At 35.9% G+C, this 19,686-nt stretch overlaps 1 protein-coding gene across 1 annotated transcript; it reads right to left on the reverse strand.

Annotated features, from left to right (window-relative positions):
* Positions 1-1,012: 1,012 nt before the first annotated feature.
* On the reverse strand, positions 1,013-18,220 carry ARFGAP3 (ARF GTPase activating protein 3; the record flags this gene model as incomplete). Its single annotated transcript, XM_010171758.2, has 10 exons — positions 1,013-1,139; positions 1,742-1,867; positions 5,560-5,705; positions 7,838-7,884; positions 8,770-8,826; positions 9,199-9,286; positions 11,544-11,627; positions 13,645-13,776; positions 16,818-16,890; positions 18,102-18,220. Coding segments are annotated over 10 exons (999 nt in total), but the record flags the coding sequence as incomplete, so codon positions are not given.
* Between the last annotated feature and the right edge of the window lie 1,466 nt (positions 18,221-19,686).

Here is a 19,686-nt window from a genome sequence, read left to right on the forward strand (position 1 = left end):
CCCCAACATTCTGTGATTCTGTGATTCCTGCCCATCTAACCAAGAAGCCACAGCAATCTTTAAAAGTTCCATATGGAAGTGTAATAACAAGCAAGGTGTTTATATATATATATGAAGCTATCCAATCTCACAATGGCCATCAAAACCATGGGATGTGGCAGGAGCTACAAAAGCTAGTTTGAATAAAATGATTTATTTTCTCCATCCTTCCCTCTCAGATTTTCCATAACTTTGCAAAATACTTCTTCAATATTTGCAGGGACAGGGATGGGAGAGAGTGGAGGAAGAAAGAAAAACTGCATTTAATAGAAAATAAAATTTTACATTGTTATGTTGATAAAGATTTTATTAATTGTAGCAAAGATAAAAATCAAAATCCAAGGATTTTGAGAGGCTTCAATTGTATATCTAAACTTTGACACATTTAGCTTGCTTAATCTATAGATACTTATCCGCATTCTAATATCCAGCATGATTATTTTTCTTTTGGGCATGTATTAAGATGATATTAAAATTAACTCTATTTCATAGTCACAGCTAAGAATAAATGATAATAACCACCTTACAAACCTTAACAACTCAAACATTCTGACTTTATACTTTCTTGAAAGAGAATGAATTTGTGTACCAACTCCGGTTAGATTCTACTATCGCTGTAACTAGAAAAACAAGAGCTGGGAACAGCTAGGCTACAATTTATCTTCTAATTATTGAACCAAAACACATTAAAAAGCCTCTTCCATAATTTATCCTTTGCCTCCTAGTAGGCTTATGAATAATTTGATAGCAATAACAGTTCTTTTCAAGGAACAAACAGGGAAGCACTGAAATGATGTTAATATCATCTTAATACATGCCCAAAAGAAATTCAGATGTCCCCTGAAAATATGCTAGGTGTGTAGACACATCCAGTTGCCTTCTATTTTGATCTTAAGTTCCAAATATATTGTGTTTATTTGAATATATAACTTGCACATACTTCTACCCCCACTAAAAATAAAAAGCTTATACATTACCTTGAACTAGAAGTGAAATATGAGTCTTCTACATCATCGGTGTACTTTTTCTTTGGCTTTGCAATAACAGGTGTTTCCTGTTCTATTGTTTGCATATCTGAGGTGACCGAGTGAGAAATGCCACTGGGGACAGGAAGAAAATAAGTATGTAAACAGATGATAAAGCTCACACCCTAAAAAAAAAAAAAAAAAAAAAAAAAGAGGAAAGGAAAAAATCTAGCTTCTGAAGCTTGCTGATAAAGCCCAAGCTATACAAACATTCGAGAAGAAAGGATAAATTAAAGGGAAAAAAAAAAAACCAAACAAAACAAAACAGCAAGCCCTGGAAAACTCAGCTGTAGTTCTCTGAAGTAGTGACAGGACTTCTGAACACACAGATCATTTCAACAGCTGGAAAACAAAGCAATGTGACTTCTTCAGAGTTCTGGCTTGCAAAAGAGAGGCTATGCTTAAGTTGGCACTGTTCACTGAAAACATCCTGACTGCCTTCCTCATAGTCTTCTAATGGAGGCAAACACTCTACAGACACATCCTATAATTTAATGAACATCTGTCTGACAGGTTAGAACTTAAATCAGAAGCAATCCTGCCCCTTGCCCCTCACAAATACCAGATTCTTTGACCATATTAAGTTTTTTAGTAATTTTTTGTTTCCTAAGCAAAATGAAGGATAAGTGCATAAAGTTACAGAATATTTTAAATACAGTTTATAGAAATTCACATACCTTCTGTTGCTGCCAAATCCCATGCCAAGTCTCTCCAATTCATTTTTCTTCTTGCCAGATAGATTTAACTTTTCTTCTTTTATTTTAATATCAAGATCTCTGTAGGCCAACCGTAAAGATGACACGCTAGAACAAAACATACAGTTAAGATATAACTGTAAAATGCTACACTGAACACCCAACCCAATAATATTGGTAGAAAATTAACAATATATATTGTATCAGTATATTTTGTATGTTCTGTGTTTACTGAAAATATTCATTATTAATTGGATTAAATTACAACTATAAGGATGGGAGAAAGCCAGTAAGAGAAGATTATCTAAACGGTACCCCAGTCTGTGCATGAGCAGGCAGTCTTTTTTTCAAATGAATGTGAAACAAGTTGCTACTAAAGTTCAGGATGCAGTTTTGCATCACCATTGAGTGAACCTGAAAAAAATCTTTTTTCCACATTCCTTACTCTATGTGATATCAAATAATTGTCAAAATTATTAACTCTGACATACAACTGTACTGTGGCATTCATCACACAATGCTAGCAATGTTTCCCCCGCAATGCGCAGCTTGGCCCGGCGATGTCTCCCACCCTTCACCCCTTCGTGCTCCCAGTGGTTTTTAACACTTGCTCTACATACACTCTTGAGACAAGTGCTACAGGTAGACCCCACTTCTTCATTGATGATGCCCTTCCCTATGCCCAAAAAATTGTCTCAGAAGAAGGGAGGAGAGAGTCTTTGTACCCCCCAAATGGAATACATTCTGTACTATGGAAACTTTGAAGCACCCAAAATTTATTATTTCCTGCACAGCTGGCAACACATTTTGTCATCTGAAACATCCTCACAGTTCAGAAATAGTAACCTGTCTTTCTGAGAAGCCATGAACCTTCCTATACCTCAAAAAAATCTTAACTATTTTCCAATAATACCAGTGTAAGAGAGACAGAGGTTTTTAACCTTGATTACATAAATGTAGAAACACTGCTTAAATTTAATTTGTTGGGTTAAAAGGAATAAAAATAGTAATTTTAATGAGCAGCACAGCAATATTTTAATCTATAAATTGTGAATGGCATAAAGTACAAATGAACACTATTAGAAGAAAGGGAAATGAGATTTAGGATGCTGCAGGTATAAGTCCTGCTGCAAGTAGAAAGGGAACAAGGCTGAAAATCCTTCTAACTTTCCATCCATTTTGTGCAGAAGCAGGAGTGAAAAGAAAACAAGTTTTTGACCAAGGAATATTTTCTTCCAGTGTTTCTCCCAACTATATGATTACTGAAACAGGCTCTTCCCAGCTTGATTTTCTTCTGGTCCCATGCATACTGACTTGACTTTAACCAAATCGTCTTCCGTCACAGACATGGGATGTGGGTACCAGCCTGCTATAAGGAACAGGACACCACTCCTCTGATGAGGCCATTTCAAAATGGAGGAGAGCCATCTCAATCTTGTGATGATTTGGTATCCTTGGATTGGGGCTTTCACAGGACTCGGAGCCAGAACTAAAAAATCACTACATCTTATGTTCAAATGCTTATAACAATAGAAGTCAGACACAAGCTAGGATGCATCTCTGGGTTGATTTTTGAAACAAACAAAAAAAAAAAAAAATCAGAAAAATGTATCTTCAAAGCACAAAGTATGTTGAGGGATGTTTTAAATCAATTCTTACAGTTTAGGACCAACTGTTACACAGAAAACTTAAAATGTTCTCTAAAAGTCAACTTGAAACTGATACTGATGAAATCTACCCAGCACTTTAAGTAGAAAGATTAGCAGCCCATCTTATGAAATCCGTTTTATGAACACAAAAAAATCTTATTTGCTGTTGATTAAAACAGATGGGGATAGAAAACTGTGTACCGGTTATAAAATAATATTTTAAGACTTAGGACTCTTTCTCCTTCTAAGTACTAGACTACAAAAGCACCGCTTCCATTCCTGCCACGTAACAAAGCCACAATGAATTAATTTACTAAAGCTCATTACTCAAGCTTTTAAAATTAAAACCACCACACAAATTAGTTGGAAGCAAATACAATTTAAAGTATTCACTTCTCTTTACTTTTGGTATATACTGCCATCTACAGTTAAAAATCCCCAAAATTAATCTCAAGGGTAATACAGTTAATCTTGCTTCTACTGGGATTGGATCCGTGAACTGAAGTGTATGTGCACCCCTCATGCTTGCAGACATTTTTAGGGCGTTCTGGCCACTGCAGCAGGGTTGCAGTGACCCTTACACTAAAGGTTGCCTTGGATTTCTGACACTAAAACCAAATCAAAATATCTAAAACCAAATCACTACTTGGGACTTTCTCCCAAGCTGAATTATATCATTAAAGATAGTATAATTAAAGAATAATAATAAAAAGTAATAATTAACAATATTTTTTCTTGGTATTTAGAAGCCTGTTCCTTTGAACCTGGTAGTTTTTGGCAATCATTAAGAAGCATGACTTTGTGATAAAAATACTTCAGGGAAAATGAATGATCCCCTTGTGATTAGTATTCCTGATGCACACAAAACATCAATTTCTGCAGAGGCTACATAAAAGTGAGCAAAAAGAGTAGGGAGGAGATTATAGACCAAAGAGCTTGTATCGTGAGGTCCAAGTGACTCTGTAATTCTGTAATAATTCATCAAATTTCTCAATAGGTCATAAAAATGATGCATTTTAGCACTTAAGAGAGGACGTCAAGCCTTACAACAGTAAAAATGTACACTAACTAACTCTTTAGTACTCTTAATTTTGATGACAACTAACAAAATGTTAAAAACCAAAAACATGTAGCAGAGAAATGTAGTGGAAAGAATCAGGAACAGCACCCTCCAAGCTTTAGGGCTGAGTATTTATTATGATGGACCAACAGATTTGGGGCCTCAGACAAAAATGTTCAAAGAGTTTTGGTGAAAATGAAGGCAGTTTCAGTATAAAACAGTTCTAGCCATACTTAAACTACCCCCTGCCTTTAGCATAGAAACTCCTACCCAATAAGTACAAATAAAACTGAATATTTGTATGTTCCCTATGCTCTTAGAAAGACTGTTTTAAATAGTATTCAGTTCACTACACCAAAACAAAATAAACTAGGTAAGTATCATGGGGTAAAGCAAGTTCGAGAGGCAACAGTCTTCTATGGCAGTACTTAAATTTTATATTTATTTAACATTTTATTCATATGTATCAGTAGAATGTCTCCTTATTTTCTGTGTTAAATACGAATAAGAAAGGTTTACAAAGTATTGTAAACTTTTTACAAAGGCAGGTAGTGATAGAGCAAGGGGTAATGGCTTTAAACTGGAAGAGGGCAGGTTTAGATTAGATATTAGGAAGAAATTCTTACTGTGAGGGTGGTCAGACACTGGAACAGGTTGCCCAAGGAAGTTGTGGATGCTCCTCCCTGGAAGTGTTTAAGGCCAGGTTGGATGAGGCTTTGAGTGACCTGGTCTAGTGGAAGGTGTCCCTGCTGATGGCAGGGGGGTTGGAACAAGATGATCTTTAAGGTTCTTTCCAACCCAGACCATTCCATGATTCTATGAATAACACTAAGGTTATTTTTAAAAATTGCATTGGGCTATTACTATAGTAAATCATCAACTGTAGAAATAGATACTTAATGGCAAAATGAAGGGCAATGGGGGAATTACTGTTTGGCCCACCTCATCCATATTTGGTTTATTTTTAAAGTGAGAACTGAAGTTTTATTTAGATGAGCTAGTCTCTAGTAGTATTTAAAATGTTGACAATTACTTCATTAACATGAAATTAGCCTTCAAGGTTTACCATTGTATATATAATTCATACTTACAGTGGCTCTTCCTTCTCAGTTTTCTTACTGCTATGAAGATCCTCTTGTTCCTTCATTTTATCTACAGCTTGTGCTTGTTTTTCAATCTCATTAAAGCTTTGGCTGCTCACTTTCTGTGCTCCCAAACCACCTTTCTTGGCACCAAGCTTGATTTATCGAAAAACAAAAACCAAAAGCTGCAACATTATAACTGAGACAATCACCTCAAGTGACTTAACAGTCAACTTTGAAATAAACAGCAAACATGATACTCTGTTCAGGAGCATAAGCAAACAGCAATGACAATTTGGAGCACAGAAAATATTTTTTCATGTTTTGACTCTCTACGTGCTTCTTCTACCAGCTCTTACAAATTTAGTTAGCTCTGCAGTCAAGCATCACAGGGTAATGAAACTGTTTTAATTGTTCAGAGGTTCGCATGTTCAAATAAATACTATATAGCACAACTTGAGTTTCTTAATAATGATTTTGTTGCATAGGAATAAGATAACAAAATTTGTTGCAATGGAACCATTTGGTGTTAATTCACTTAATTCACAATTTACATTTAGAAGTAGCAAAGATTCTTGAATTAGCCAGTGCTAGTGTGTTATCTTAAGTATTGATTTATTCATATTTTTAATAAACATGTAAGTATTTACTGATTTATGGCAGGAGAGCAATATACAAGTTTTGTATATACACGTATGCATGATTAGCCTTTGCATGTGACAAAGCATTGTAAATTTTTTTTAGATAAACATGCCAGCTGAGAGGTTCCAGTTCTGCACTCATTCTTTTAAAATAATTCTATTTCTATTTCATATTACTTCAATACAGGGATAAATATTCTTTCATTCTGATTATCAAAGATTTAAAACCAGTTAATACTACATATATAATTAGATACAATGATGCTGATTCAGATGGTGGCACAGCACTCAAACTGTTTAGTCTCCTGTGTGTTTAATTCCCCATCTGCAACACTACAGTAATACTAATTTTCACAATACATTTATCTTGACCTTTTAACACTTTAAAGTCTTAACGTAAAAGCTCTGGCCTACGTACATACAGTTTGAGGCTCTGACACTACAGTTCACAAACTGTACGTGTACCTGTGAACCCAGTTATGTTGTTCTTACTGTAAGGGAGCACACCTGCATGTACCACTTAGAATTAATTTCTCTTAAGAATTAGTGTCCTCTAATGGGAGCAAGAAATTATAGGTTTCAATCTAAATTAATCTGCTCCAATAAACCTTAAAAATCTTTTGCCATACAAAAGCCCAGACTTAAAAGAAGCAATTCTCTGTAACATACTGTCACCCTAATAGGCTAATATTAGGGCTATTTTCTCAGGTCTCAAGAGCCATACATTCAAAACCCAGCTTTTCTTGGCTAACTTGAGTTAACTTGTGCTGTCTCACTCAGTTTTCCATTCAGAGATACTCAACTCATGCCTTCTTTACAGAGACCAGATGCCTAAGGAAGTGCTAAGACCCCACCCAGAAACAAGTCTGTAAACTATCTTGAAACTATCTTGAACGGAAGGAATGCAGCTGCAAGTTATCTACAAATACAACCAAATACCATACTGCTGTGCGGTATGAGATGAGGACTGCTCCAGAAATACAGATCTGAATGTCTCAGACTCACCTGGTATTGACAGATTATGCCACACATGCATATTTAGCCACTCACAAGTCCTATTGGAGCTCCCTCTGTTTTCAGGATTTTCTACAACTAACTTAGGTGAAAGTCTGAACCCACTAACAGCAAGTGAGAAAGAAAGGTTACAGGGAATCAGTGGAGTTGCAGGGACAATTGTGAAAAGAACTGAGGAGAAGCAGGATACAGACCTTGACATCAATATATGCTTTGACATTTTTATTTTACTCATTTTTTAAAAAACACACCTGCTGCTCAGGTCCAGATAGCACAAAGAAAATGACACACAGATCTATATGTGGAAGTCTAGACAGTTCAGTGAGCTATGCACATGTAAACAGGCTTAGAATTTATCTGAGGTGAGAAAACAAACCACAGATCTGAAGCACTCTGCTATGTAGTAACACTAACCTGTTAGATAAATTCACCTTAACAATAATCTATTTTCAAACAGACCATTCTCTGTTTTGATATAGAAATTATTTTCAATTCCATTTTAGTTTCATAAATTGTTACTGACACAAGTACTGTTTAGTATTAACTTATATCATACATTTCCATATTGCAATCTACACATTTCCAGAGATCTATAATATAGTTAAAAATATGCATTATTTATATACACTTACCCCCTTCTTAGCTTGATTTGGCTTCTTTTTTATGAAGGTGGTGTTCTCTGCAAGGATTAAATGTACATTACTTGATGTACAATTTTATTAATTCCAGAACTGCAGAAGATAATTTCCACAATATCAGCCTCAAAATATCAGGCTGAAATTTATCTTAATGTCTTGGAATATTATAGTTTCTACACTAAGAGACTGAGATACTCAGCTGAGTTACAGGGAACAGAGATGTGAATATCTCCAAGAAAATGTGGAAAAATACCTCTGATTGAGGATATGGTACCTCTTGCAAATACACAATACTCCTGCAGAATGATCCTCAAAATTATAAATCACTGATATATTTTATTCTATTCTATTTTCCACAACTTTTTTTTTTACTTACTTACAGTATGATACACTCTTCAGTGTTAAGTAAATTAAGACTCTGGACATTGAAGATATTGTATCACAAATACAAGATTTTTTCAGTATAAATTTTTATGTTCAGTTTTCTGAAAAGGGAGCAAAAACTAGGTCTAGATAGAAAGACTGACCTATTATTACAAGATGTGTTTGCTTAACATAAATAATAGACCATTAATCACAGCACAATGCTCTATTCCACCTATGTGCTTTAAATGCAGAACTTAAAGAAGTCTAAAAGGATGTGTAAAACATTAGTGGTCCCCTTTATTAGGTGTGATACCCATAGCATTTAAATTCATCAGGTCGGCTACAATAAGACAGATAAAACCAGAACAACACTAAAATTGATTTCTTACAAGGAGTACACTTTTTAACAGAAGAATTTTGTAACACAGATTCAGATGTTTCAACTAACTCATGCACATTGATATTAAAGTAAGAATTCCAGATCTCTTTCCAGTCATACACTCTCTGTGCAAATGAATATTTAAGTACACTGGCTGCTACCTTCTGCTTACATTCATTACCTAATGCAGCTTTTGGTGATGTACTCAGGCAATCAACACTTGGTCCATGTTCTAGTCCTGAAACATAGCGAATAACAAAGGTAAGAATATCAGAAGGCACTTCAGAATGCTTAAAATACCAAAACTCACTGTACTCAGGGTACTGTTTCATACTTCTAGTGCAATCTGTTACTTCTATCACAGGTTTACCAGTTACTAAAACAGCAAGCACCCAAAGATTAATCTGAAGTCTTTTGAATCAAATTTTAACTTGGATTTCTATTAAACAACATTAAAGGAATATGCAGTCCCACACATTCTAGTATAACCCTTCGAAATAGTCCTTCCCATCCAAAATTCCTGTGTTACTATTAAAGTAGGGTAAAAAGAGTCTAAACAAAGAGACCACTAGAAAAATGCAGCTTACTGCTAGCAAAGAATCAGTCATACCTTCATAGCATTCTGGAATATTTTCTGAAGTTTTTGGCTGTAGCAAAACTGTCTCTGGCTCTGATAACACCCACTCTGCATTCTTCACCTTGAAAAGAATTACAAAATCAAAATCACACACAAAATAGAACACAGCAAATAAACACGAGCACAGAGCTCAAACGCTGCCTAAGCATCACTGATTAGTTAATATGGGATTCTTATGGTTACAGCTTCCAGGTTTAAAACCTGTTCTCAGAAGGGCAGTTATTAAAGTTACAAGAAGTACCTACCTTTATTAAAAGCGAGCTGGTTTCAAATCACTCCTGAGCACCTGTATTTCCCTCTCAGGAATTTCAATATGGTTACCATCCCAAAAAATAATATCCATTTTAACTGTGCTTTAGATTTATTTATTGTATGCTGGCTATTAATTGTCTTTACTCATAACAGTAAAGCAGTACAGAAAATCTGGACCATTTATTTACATATAATCAGCAAGCCTTCCCTTACTAAGCCCTTCCACTTCCAATTTTCTAACATTTAATTTCTGATTGCGAGCACTCCTCCCAAGTCTTCCCGATGAGTCCTCCCATTCCCTCAGACACATCCTCCTCAACAGGCAGGTTTGTGATCAGGTCACAACAACATCAGCTTAGTAGTATCTTTTCTACCAGTGCTGTGCCACTGCCAGTTCATGCTTAATCTTCTCCAAAACTTCAATCTCAAAACTCCCTGACATCTATCTCAAAACATCCATACCTAAATAATCTCTTGCCCTAAGGTACACAGACTGCTTGTCTCCAACCTCCTGCCGTTGCAGCTACTCAAAAAGTTTGCTGTGAAAATTTACTTTATCCTACCCATACGTTCCCTTAAGAGCGTTTGCATCAAGTTCCTACTTCTTGTCCACAACCACTAAAATATTTAAAACACTTTTCTGCTTCAGCTTCTTTCTCTTTAGCTTGTTTTAGTTTATGCTTTTCTCACTCAACTGCAAGCATTCTTCCAAGTTGCCTTTTGCAAACTAAAAAACCGCATTTATTTTTCTACTATCAGGACAGATGATCTTCCGGTAAAGACTAGATTAGAACTCACAATAACTGATTATTTTTTTTTTTTTTGTCTTTGCAATGAGTGTTTCTGAGTAATAGAGCAATCTTCCCAGCCTGTGAAAAGTAAATACTGTTTCAAAGATGCTGAAATTTACTTTTATAAGACATTGAAATATTGGCTGCAGTAGAAGTTCCTAAAATAACACAAATAGCAAAAAGGCTGGATTCCCCTTTAAAATGCACCATTTTTGAAACCTAACAAATACAACAAAAAAGTTACATTTTGAAATGTCACAACTCAATAGCCAAAAGGAAAAAATGAAAAAATATTTTTAAATTACAGCTTTTTTTCATCCTTAAGCATCCTGTATACACTAGAAAGTCACTAAAAATAATCTCATTTTTACTGTGTCCTTTACCCAGGTGCAGATACCAGCAACTTGCATAGGTTTTTATTACTTGCTGCTAATGCACATGCACAACCACAACAGCATGACAAGGGAATTAACATGCATATCAGCTGTTGAAGAGTTTTCACAACAAGGGCTAATCTGATATACCCAAGCTCTTCCATTTCTCTATCCCAAAATATGCCTCATGATCATACTTGTGTTTTAGGTGTTCACAAACTGCAACTGTACTGGGAAGTAGTTATCCTAGAACACTTACTATTGTTGCAATATTTAGGAATGTTAGGTAATAACTTAATTGCTCTAAGTTGAAGTTCACAATCGCTGAAGCTGTTTTTACTGGTATTTTTCAAATACCAGACTCAAGACAGTCTCGTAATCTGTGACACTAACAGAGTATCTACCACCTTAAGGAGGTAGGAACAAACAAATCAAAAACCAACAGTAGCAGTAGCCTTCAGAAAGTTACTTTAACATTTTCAAAGAGGATGTAAGTATTTTGGAGGAAGAAAAAAAACTTTCTACGTAGCAAACATTTTAAGAACTGTTAAACTTTAATGATTAAAAAACTAAGTTATCACACAGTGCATTTAAATCAGAGCACTCCCAAGCAAGGAATCATGAGTCCAAGTGGAATTGTATGTCCAGAAAAAAAACCATAGTTTCATTCCACATTTAGCTACTATTTGGGTAATTCTAATGTATCAACTTAGAAAGTGGTTAACATCCACTTTCTAAGTGGAAACTTTGAGGACCACAGAAGGAAAAGCAGATAAATGTTAACTCGTTGACCTACCCTTTCTCTATAAGGAATTATTTCAGGATTTAATCTTCATCACAGAGCACACAGTTAACCGAAGTGTTTAGAAAACTAACAAAATTAAATACAGGTAATCTGTACCTTGGGAGAAACATGGGATGCAAAAAAGTCTTCCTCTTTGTTCTGAGGTGACACAGGGGGCATTCCACATCCATCCGTCCACAGCTAGAATTAAAAGAGAGAGAGAGAATTTTACAGGACAATTCCATGAATATATTTTTTCAAATGCACTAATCTTAAAACTACCTTTTTTTTTCCAGGTTTAAAATTTATAGAATTGTTTTTTCCCTGGTACATAATTTTTCCTTACAAATTTATTCAAGCATCAATATATGTCTTTCCTTTTTTTTTAAAATTTTCTTACATCTTTTATGTGTCCCTTCACATTACCCATTTCCTTCCTAACAAAATGCACACTACAAGCTACATACTAAATCAATGTTTAGTATCACTAAAGTTTTATAAGTACGTTTTTTCATATTCTCATATAAGGTATTTTCTCTCTAATTTTCTTATTTTGCCCAAAGCAAAAAACCCCCAAAAACATAACACTAGCAGTCATTGTAAATGGTTTTTAGAATTGTATCGGTGTGGTCTGGTACTCCAACAAATTTTCCTACCTAGTCTCAGAGTCCCAAAAGCTCTGCTACAGTTAAAGCAGAGTTTTGCAAGATGCTAACAGATTTGAGCAATGCCTGATCTCAGGGGGAGCTGAAGAGCCGGCAGTGCCACAGATCATTCTGAGCACCGTGCAGGACAGGACTGTAACCTGTGATCTGCACTTCAAGGTGACTCATGGTTCTTTATACTACTTGCAGAAGATACATAACCAAAGATAACCTCTGTCAAAAAGGTTACTGAATGTGCAACAAGCTTACCTCATCATTCAACAATCAACTCTGTCAGTAAGTTACAGAAGAAATTTTTAAAAATGTGACAGAGGAAGGGATGGTTGGTACTAAATCTAATTATCTGAATTGTTTACTTCAGCAACTTAGCACATAATCACTTAAACTTGCAGTACATAATTAAAATATATTTCATAATTTTTAAATGAGAAATACATAATTAATATCAAACAAATTGATAGAATCTATAATTGAAGCAAGATAACTATAGTTCTTCAAAGTGTCATTTGGGGAACTTGCCATCAACTTAAATGCGCATGGTATATAACATTCACTTGAACATGTTTTACATCTAAAGCTGTTTAGTAAGTCAAAAGAAATATTCTCTGACCTTAGTGATGTGAACTATACTGACTATAACATTTATAATATAGAATTATTACAATCCATTACATTTCATGCTATATGATGCCTAGATTGGAAAAAAACCCCAAGCTTTCCTACTTTTAATTCCTACTCATCTGATCAACTTTAAATGAATCAGTCATGGACTTTAATAAGCCAAATTAAACAACCAAAACATGCTTTCTGTGTATGCAGAAGAGAACTCTTGTCAAACTTATTTAACTCCTCAGCAAATTAAGTCTGCATACTTTACTAATAACTTCTTCCTGTCAGCAACCTAACAATGTTTTGGCAGCATGCATGAACTGTTTCAGCATTTTTAATAGAGAACAGTAAGTTCAGGACATATATAACTTGCTAATTTTTCAAATACTATTTTTATAGGGAAAAAAGCAAACCCATACATTTAACTGTTCAAATAAAATCTCACTTAAATAACAAATATTTTGTAATTAATTCTATTAGCACTTTTACATTTCTTCATGCTGTACTTCTCAATAATAACTCAGTTCCAGATAAGCAAAAATAAAAACACCATACAGTTCATTGAGAAGTGCTGACATTTTTGTTACACAACGCCACTAATAGAATTTTGGACCACATCTGCAAACAAAGAAGTTTCCATTTTGAAGAATATCTGAAGTTTCTGCCCAGAACTCTTATAAGTTACTGCAAATGTTAAAATTAATGTTCTGAATAACTCAGAAATGATCCTGAAATACCCAGTTGAGCTCTATCTCAATATTCTTTTTCCAAACAAAAAAGGTAAGCTATAAGTAGTTTACTCCCCAGCTTGCCTATTCACTGCAATGTGTATCAGTACCCCCCAAAAACTTTTGCATTACCAATGAGAAACTTAAAATGACTTTAGGGGGAAAGAAGATAAAGTTTTTCAGAAATCTTGACGACACAGGACACACACTACTCACATCAGTACCGTGTTTTCTTGTTGCCTGTGTTGCAAGAGATTTAATCTTCTCCTTGTAAAGCTGAGCACTACGACTGTTATACTTCGCATTGGTATCGTTTGTTGTGCATCCATGTTGATGGAAAAAAGCAGACTGTGAAGCAGAACACAGAATATGCTATGAGAAACAGGTCTAAAAACTAATGACATTTAACATAAAAATACATCACAATGTAGCAAAATACCCTGCTCCTCTACCTAAATCTAATCTTTTCAATTATGAAGTCTATGTAGATCTCCAACATAAAATAAAAAGTATTATCATCTTCTCAGTATCTAGAATTGACTAGCAAATCATAGCATACATTCTTGCACGAAAGAACACGTCAGACTATTACAGTGAAACACAATAAACACATTTCTGACAGAATCAGCAAGTCTAGATAACCTGAGGCTATGACATCATATGCTGCAAAAGCAAAGCATAAATGTACTATACAAGTACCAGACTTCGTATAAAAATTAAGCAACAACCATGCAGGAGAGAGATAATGCCAGTCAACTTCTGTTATTACAACAGAAACAGTCGTAAACATCACAGATTCCAAAAAGAATGAGCATTTTTGCATTTAAATACGTTCACCTATGAACTTGATATTCAAAGCTTTTTTTAAAAAATCCTAATTCCAATCATTGAGATTTATTCTGGGGGGAAAAAAAAGGGAACTCAACTACGAACACCTCAGATTTTCTAGTAATCTGATACACAGCTACAAAGCTCAGGACTGCCGTTATCTGAGATTCAGCATCATCAAGCAATTATAGAATACAAATGATTAATATCAATCTGATAGTACTTCTAAACAGTAGTTAGTAAAAACAGAATTTGGCATTTAATTGGAACAAAAAGGGAATGTTTTTTCAATACAATGAAGAAAAATGGTAATTTTACTTTTTAAAAAGTCCAGACAGTTTATTAAACTGGTCTTTAAAGTTTCAGTTACTAATCTTTCTAGGTAATACAAAACAGGCCACTGTGATCTTGAGAGGTGGCTGTAGGCATTACACCTCTTGGTACAATGTATGTTAGGAAACTGTGACATCCAAGCAGAAAAACAAAAACTCATAAAATTAAATAATAAAGGTTTACTGCTATTCTTCTGGTAATACAGAATCATAGAATGGTTTGGATTGGAAGCGACCTTAAAGATCATCCAGTTCCAATCCTACTGCTATAACCAGGGACACCTTCCACTAGACCAGGTTGCTCAAAGCCTCATCCAGCCTGGCCTTAAACACTTCCAGGGAGGAGCAGCCACAACTTCCTTGGGCAACCTGTGCCAGTGTCTGACCACCCTCACAGCAAACAATTTCTTCCTAATATCTAATCAAAGCCTCCCCTCTTCCAGTTTAAAGCCATTGCCCCTTGTTCTATCACTCCCTGCCCTTATGAAAAGTCCCTCCCCAGCTTTTCTGGAGCCCCTTCAGGGACTGGAAGGCCGTTGTAAGATCTCCCCGGAGCCTTCTCTTCTCCAGGCTGAACAGCCCCAACTCTCTCAGCCTGTCCTCATAGGAGAGGTGCTCCAGCCCTCGGATCATCCTGGTGGCCTCCTCTGGACTCCTTCTAACAGGTTCATGTCATTCTTGAGTTGGGGGCTCCAGAACTGGACACAGCACTCCAGGTGGGGTCTCAGGAGAGCAGAGTAGAGGGGGAGAATCATCTCCCTCGACCTGCTGCCCACGCTGCTCTTGATGCAGCCCAGGATATTGTCTAAGATTAACTGAAGTACTTTCCAACTTTGTCAACTTTTCTTTCCAACTGCCTTAAACCCTTTGTATAGCAAAGTTTATATAGTTTAACCAAAGATTTAAGTCTTTGGCTAAAAAAGAAAATACTTTTCATGCAAAATCTCCCTCTTCTGATTAGTCAAAACTGTGATTTTTATGTACTAAGTGGCGTAACAGAAACTTGATGAGTAAATTCATACAACAGCAGTATTAATACAGAACAGGGTAACTTAGAAAGGACAGGCAGAAGAAAAAAAGGGAGAAGACACCATGCAATTTCTCAAATCTGTAAGCCAGAGACAGTGGCCTGCTGAATGCCTAATTCAAAGAAAAAGGCTTGATTGGAAAATGCAGAAGTGGAAGATAAATAATAACAATCATGAAGTCCTCATTTTTTGTATGGAAATAGGAAAAAAAAAACCCCACAGAAAAAACAGTAGAATATTAAAGTGCTAGACTTAACGAAAGTAGATTGTTAAGGAAATTGTTAAGAAAATGCCTATGGAAAGCAAGTTCGGGTGAAGTTTACTACAGAAACAACAGTAAGGACAAAGCACAAATGAAAAAGACAAAGGGTAAGCATTCAGGGAATTAGAAGAAAAGTAGAAATTGCTTAGGGAAGTTGCATGTTTCCACAGTGAGTGGGTCAACTTAAGGAAGCAATCTCAGTTATTGGTTGTCAAGCTTCGCAAAAACATGGGCAAACAGGCAAGATTCTGAAAGAGCTGACAAAGGAAAACACCCTCTTTTAAAAAGGAGACTGAAAACAATACAGCAGTCAACACAACTTCAATTTACAAAATATCGTGTAACAAACTTATTTGTAAGTACATGAAAAGCCAAGTTGAAAGTAACAGCCAATATGAACTGGCCCAAACCAAAACACTGCTATTTCTTTTTTGACAGTGCAGCATGTTTTATCTTCACTCCAGTTGTACCTCAGGTGTAATTCAGATCTTGACTTCAGTGTGACTTTTGCCAGTGACATGATTTTTGGCAGGATATTTTCACAAACCATGTAAGGAAACATGGTCAAAGGAAGATGCCCATAAGCTAGGCTAACAACCTGTTGGAAAGCCATCTTTCAGCAGCTGTCAATGTTTCCCTGTTAAATTAGACATATATGACAAGGAATCTGATCTGGCCTTTTCAGTGATGTTTATTAATGACTTGTATGTAAAAATAAAACATTTGCAGATTATACCAAGATGGAAAAGTTGCAAGAAGCATAGAGGATGAAATCAGCATCCAAAGGAATTCTTAAAAAAAAAAGAGAGAGAGAGAGAGAGAGAGATAAATGGACTGGAAAAATAAAAATATCCCCAAGATGTGAGACAACAAGGATAGACAATAGCTTCCAAGCCTAACAAGCTTCAACATGCAAAGCAAATACTCAGGAGTACATACAGCATTTGCATTTCCTCCAACTTGCATGCATCTCAGCTGAAACCAAGACCAATTGGAATCCAGTTCTGTAGATCTAAACAGAAGGAAATATTTTTAATGTTATCTCCAAAGCCATTTGAAATCTCTCTATCTTTTTTTTTCCCCAAGTGTTTTTCTCCCTCCCTTTTTTTTCTGTAAAATGAGAAACATGCACCTATAGAAAAAAAATCTGCAAGAATACATAATGTGCAAAACAAATCAATAAAGCCACGTAGAACTGCCAGTTTTTCAAACTGTAAAAGCTTGAAAAAAAATGTACCCTCTGTCTGACAGGTTTTCCCTTTTAAAAAGCACCATTAAGACACAATTTCAGGAATCACATTTTAATTCTGTCAATAGCAGGTGACAATCAAATGTAATGGACAAAGTAACAATTCAAATGTCATATCACACCAAAAATCTAGGGCTCAGTGAGTACAAGGAGAATCAATACCGTGATCACTGGGAACAGATTGCTGAGAGGCCTCTTGTAATGCTCTTGTATACAGTGAAAAAGTAGCAGAGGAAGAATTTTAGTGGATGGAAAACTGCTGCTTTTATCTGCAATCCATTCTTGGATGCATTGCTTTCACTCACTTCAAGCAGAACCCTACAGTTCAAATACATAACTATTTATTAGGCCAAAAAGACCCTCAGGTCATCAGTTAGAATACTCACCTGAAACGTGACAAGATTGGGCTGCAGATTTACTGCACCAACTGATTAACTGAGTTAAACAGCTAAACAGCTGCCAAAAGGGGTAGCCCTTTACAGCACCCCAGCACTGGCACCCAGGTGACACCAAAACGAGCTACTTCAGGAAGCAAAACTGTCAAAACATTATTTAGCTCTCTGAACTGACTTGCTAGGAGTCAGATTAGGACAACTGTAATGCTTTTGCAGATAACTAGTATTTGCCTCAGACTTGATTTGGAGGAACGATAAAACACTTCAACATGCTTACTCTGTTCTTTATTTTCGTCATCTTCCATGTAGAAAGAGACCTGCCAACAAACGTGCACTACTAATACAACAAGCAGGTAATGGGAATGGGGGCAAGGTACAAATTCTGCTGATCCCTACCTATTTCCCTAATTCCCAAGCAGCAATCAGATACATCAAAGCCAATATAAACATTAAAAAGGTCTGAATCTGTAGCTGAGAGAAGAATGGGTTTTCCTCTCTGAGCAGGCATTTGAACAAACTAACAAAAACATTAAAAGATGTAATTTTTGCTACAAAAATATACAAACCAAATATACTTACCGAATGAAACTCAAATGAACACCAAGTGATCGATGGGTCCCTGAACAATCAATACAGAGAAAAACTCCATACGTTATGCTTGCCCAGCTAGGGTTCTTTGCTCCGCAGTCAAAACATACCTTAAAGAAAATAAAGTAGCAGGATTTGAGTATAATCATGTCTTATAGTTGTGTTATAGGTCACGCTAACACCTTTGCAGTGATCAAACTTCATTAACTCATCCTTGCAGTATCTATTGACATGACAACTTCATATTATCCTAATTTTATAAATATAAAGAGGAGTTGTGTGTCTCTCCCTAACCAGGCAGCATGACATGCCTTCACAGTTTCCGACTGTAACCAGTGTACACAGAGACAGAAATGGTGGGTCAGAGAACCCACATCGGTCTAGTTTAAACATACATTTAACATAGTACTTCCAGCACTACTGAAATACAAAAGCGTTCCAGAAATATTTTCCCAAGGGCAGGCTCTCTTCAGGATGTACCACGGAGCCTGCTGTTCCCTCAGAACACACGTGTGACTGCAGTTATCGGCAGCACTAATGACATCATTCTCTGTTTCCTATAGAGCATCCTCAGCCCCTAGAGCAAGCCACTGGAACCCAGCTGTGTGAAGAAGCATCCACGCTGCGTACTGCCTGGCCAGGCACTCTCTGCCAGACATGACTAACCATATGATGTATCACACAGGTATTGCTGTATCAACCTTTTAACTGTTCGTAACAGACTGGTTAAAAAGCAAATATGCCCATAATTACTGCAGAGACAAAACCAAGAATTTCTTGTCCTCAGCCACCACGTGAGACTCTTAACATTCAGCCAAAACTACAAGAGGTATCTGTGTCTACATCTCATATACTTTGCAGGTCTGCAGACCACAACTTTCAAGCCTTGTTTCAGTTATTCTGAATTTTGTACTTCTTTGTCCAAGGAAAGCAAGAACAAAAAATTTATCTGATATCAATTTTTAAGTGCAAAGAACAACACAAATTTAAACAGAAACAGCTATTCCTAGTTAATGCCATGTGTACACATCTATTCCTGTATGAAAGCACTTCATTATCTGATCAATGCTTTTTCAGTGGTGTTTATAAAGGTTACAAAGAAGTACTTCTACAGTAAAAACACCCAGCTATAGGTACAGTCAGTGGCATCTACTAAGAAATAACTCCATGGAGTGATAATCTTTTATACACAAATTGATGGAGTTCCAATCTGCAACTTCATTCTTTAACATCCTCCTATAAATCGAATGAATCCTCAGAGAGCAAGGGAAGTTCTAGTTATATGCAGAAAGAAAAAAAAAAAGTTTCTTCCAAATCAGGTGAGGACATATTTACATCCTACACACAGGCCACAATGCTTCCTTCACTCCTTGTCAGGCTGGAAAAATAAAAAGTCAAGAAGTTTCCTTGCTAGAAACTCCATTCATGCAACTAAATTGAGATTTTTGTCTTTATTTTTTTTTTTTACATACCCAGTCAAACAAGACCTCAAGTCAGCTCACCTATCATTCATCCAAATTAATTTCAAGTACACACCCAGGAGCAGTTTGAGGCTAAACTCTTCATTTTAGTGTGG

The sequence above is a fragment of the Antrostomus carolinensis genome, unplaced genomic scaffold (genome assembly GCF_000700745.2).
Source record: "Antrostomus carolinensis isolate BGI_N321 unplaced genomic scaffold, ASM70074v2 scaffold22277, whole genome shotgun sequence".
NCBI lineage: Eukaryota > Metazoa > Chordata > Aves > Caprimulgiformes > Caprimulgidae > Antrostomus > Antrostomus carolinensis.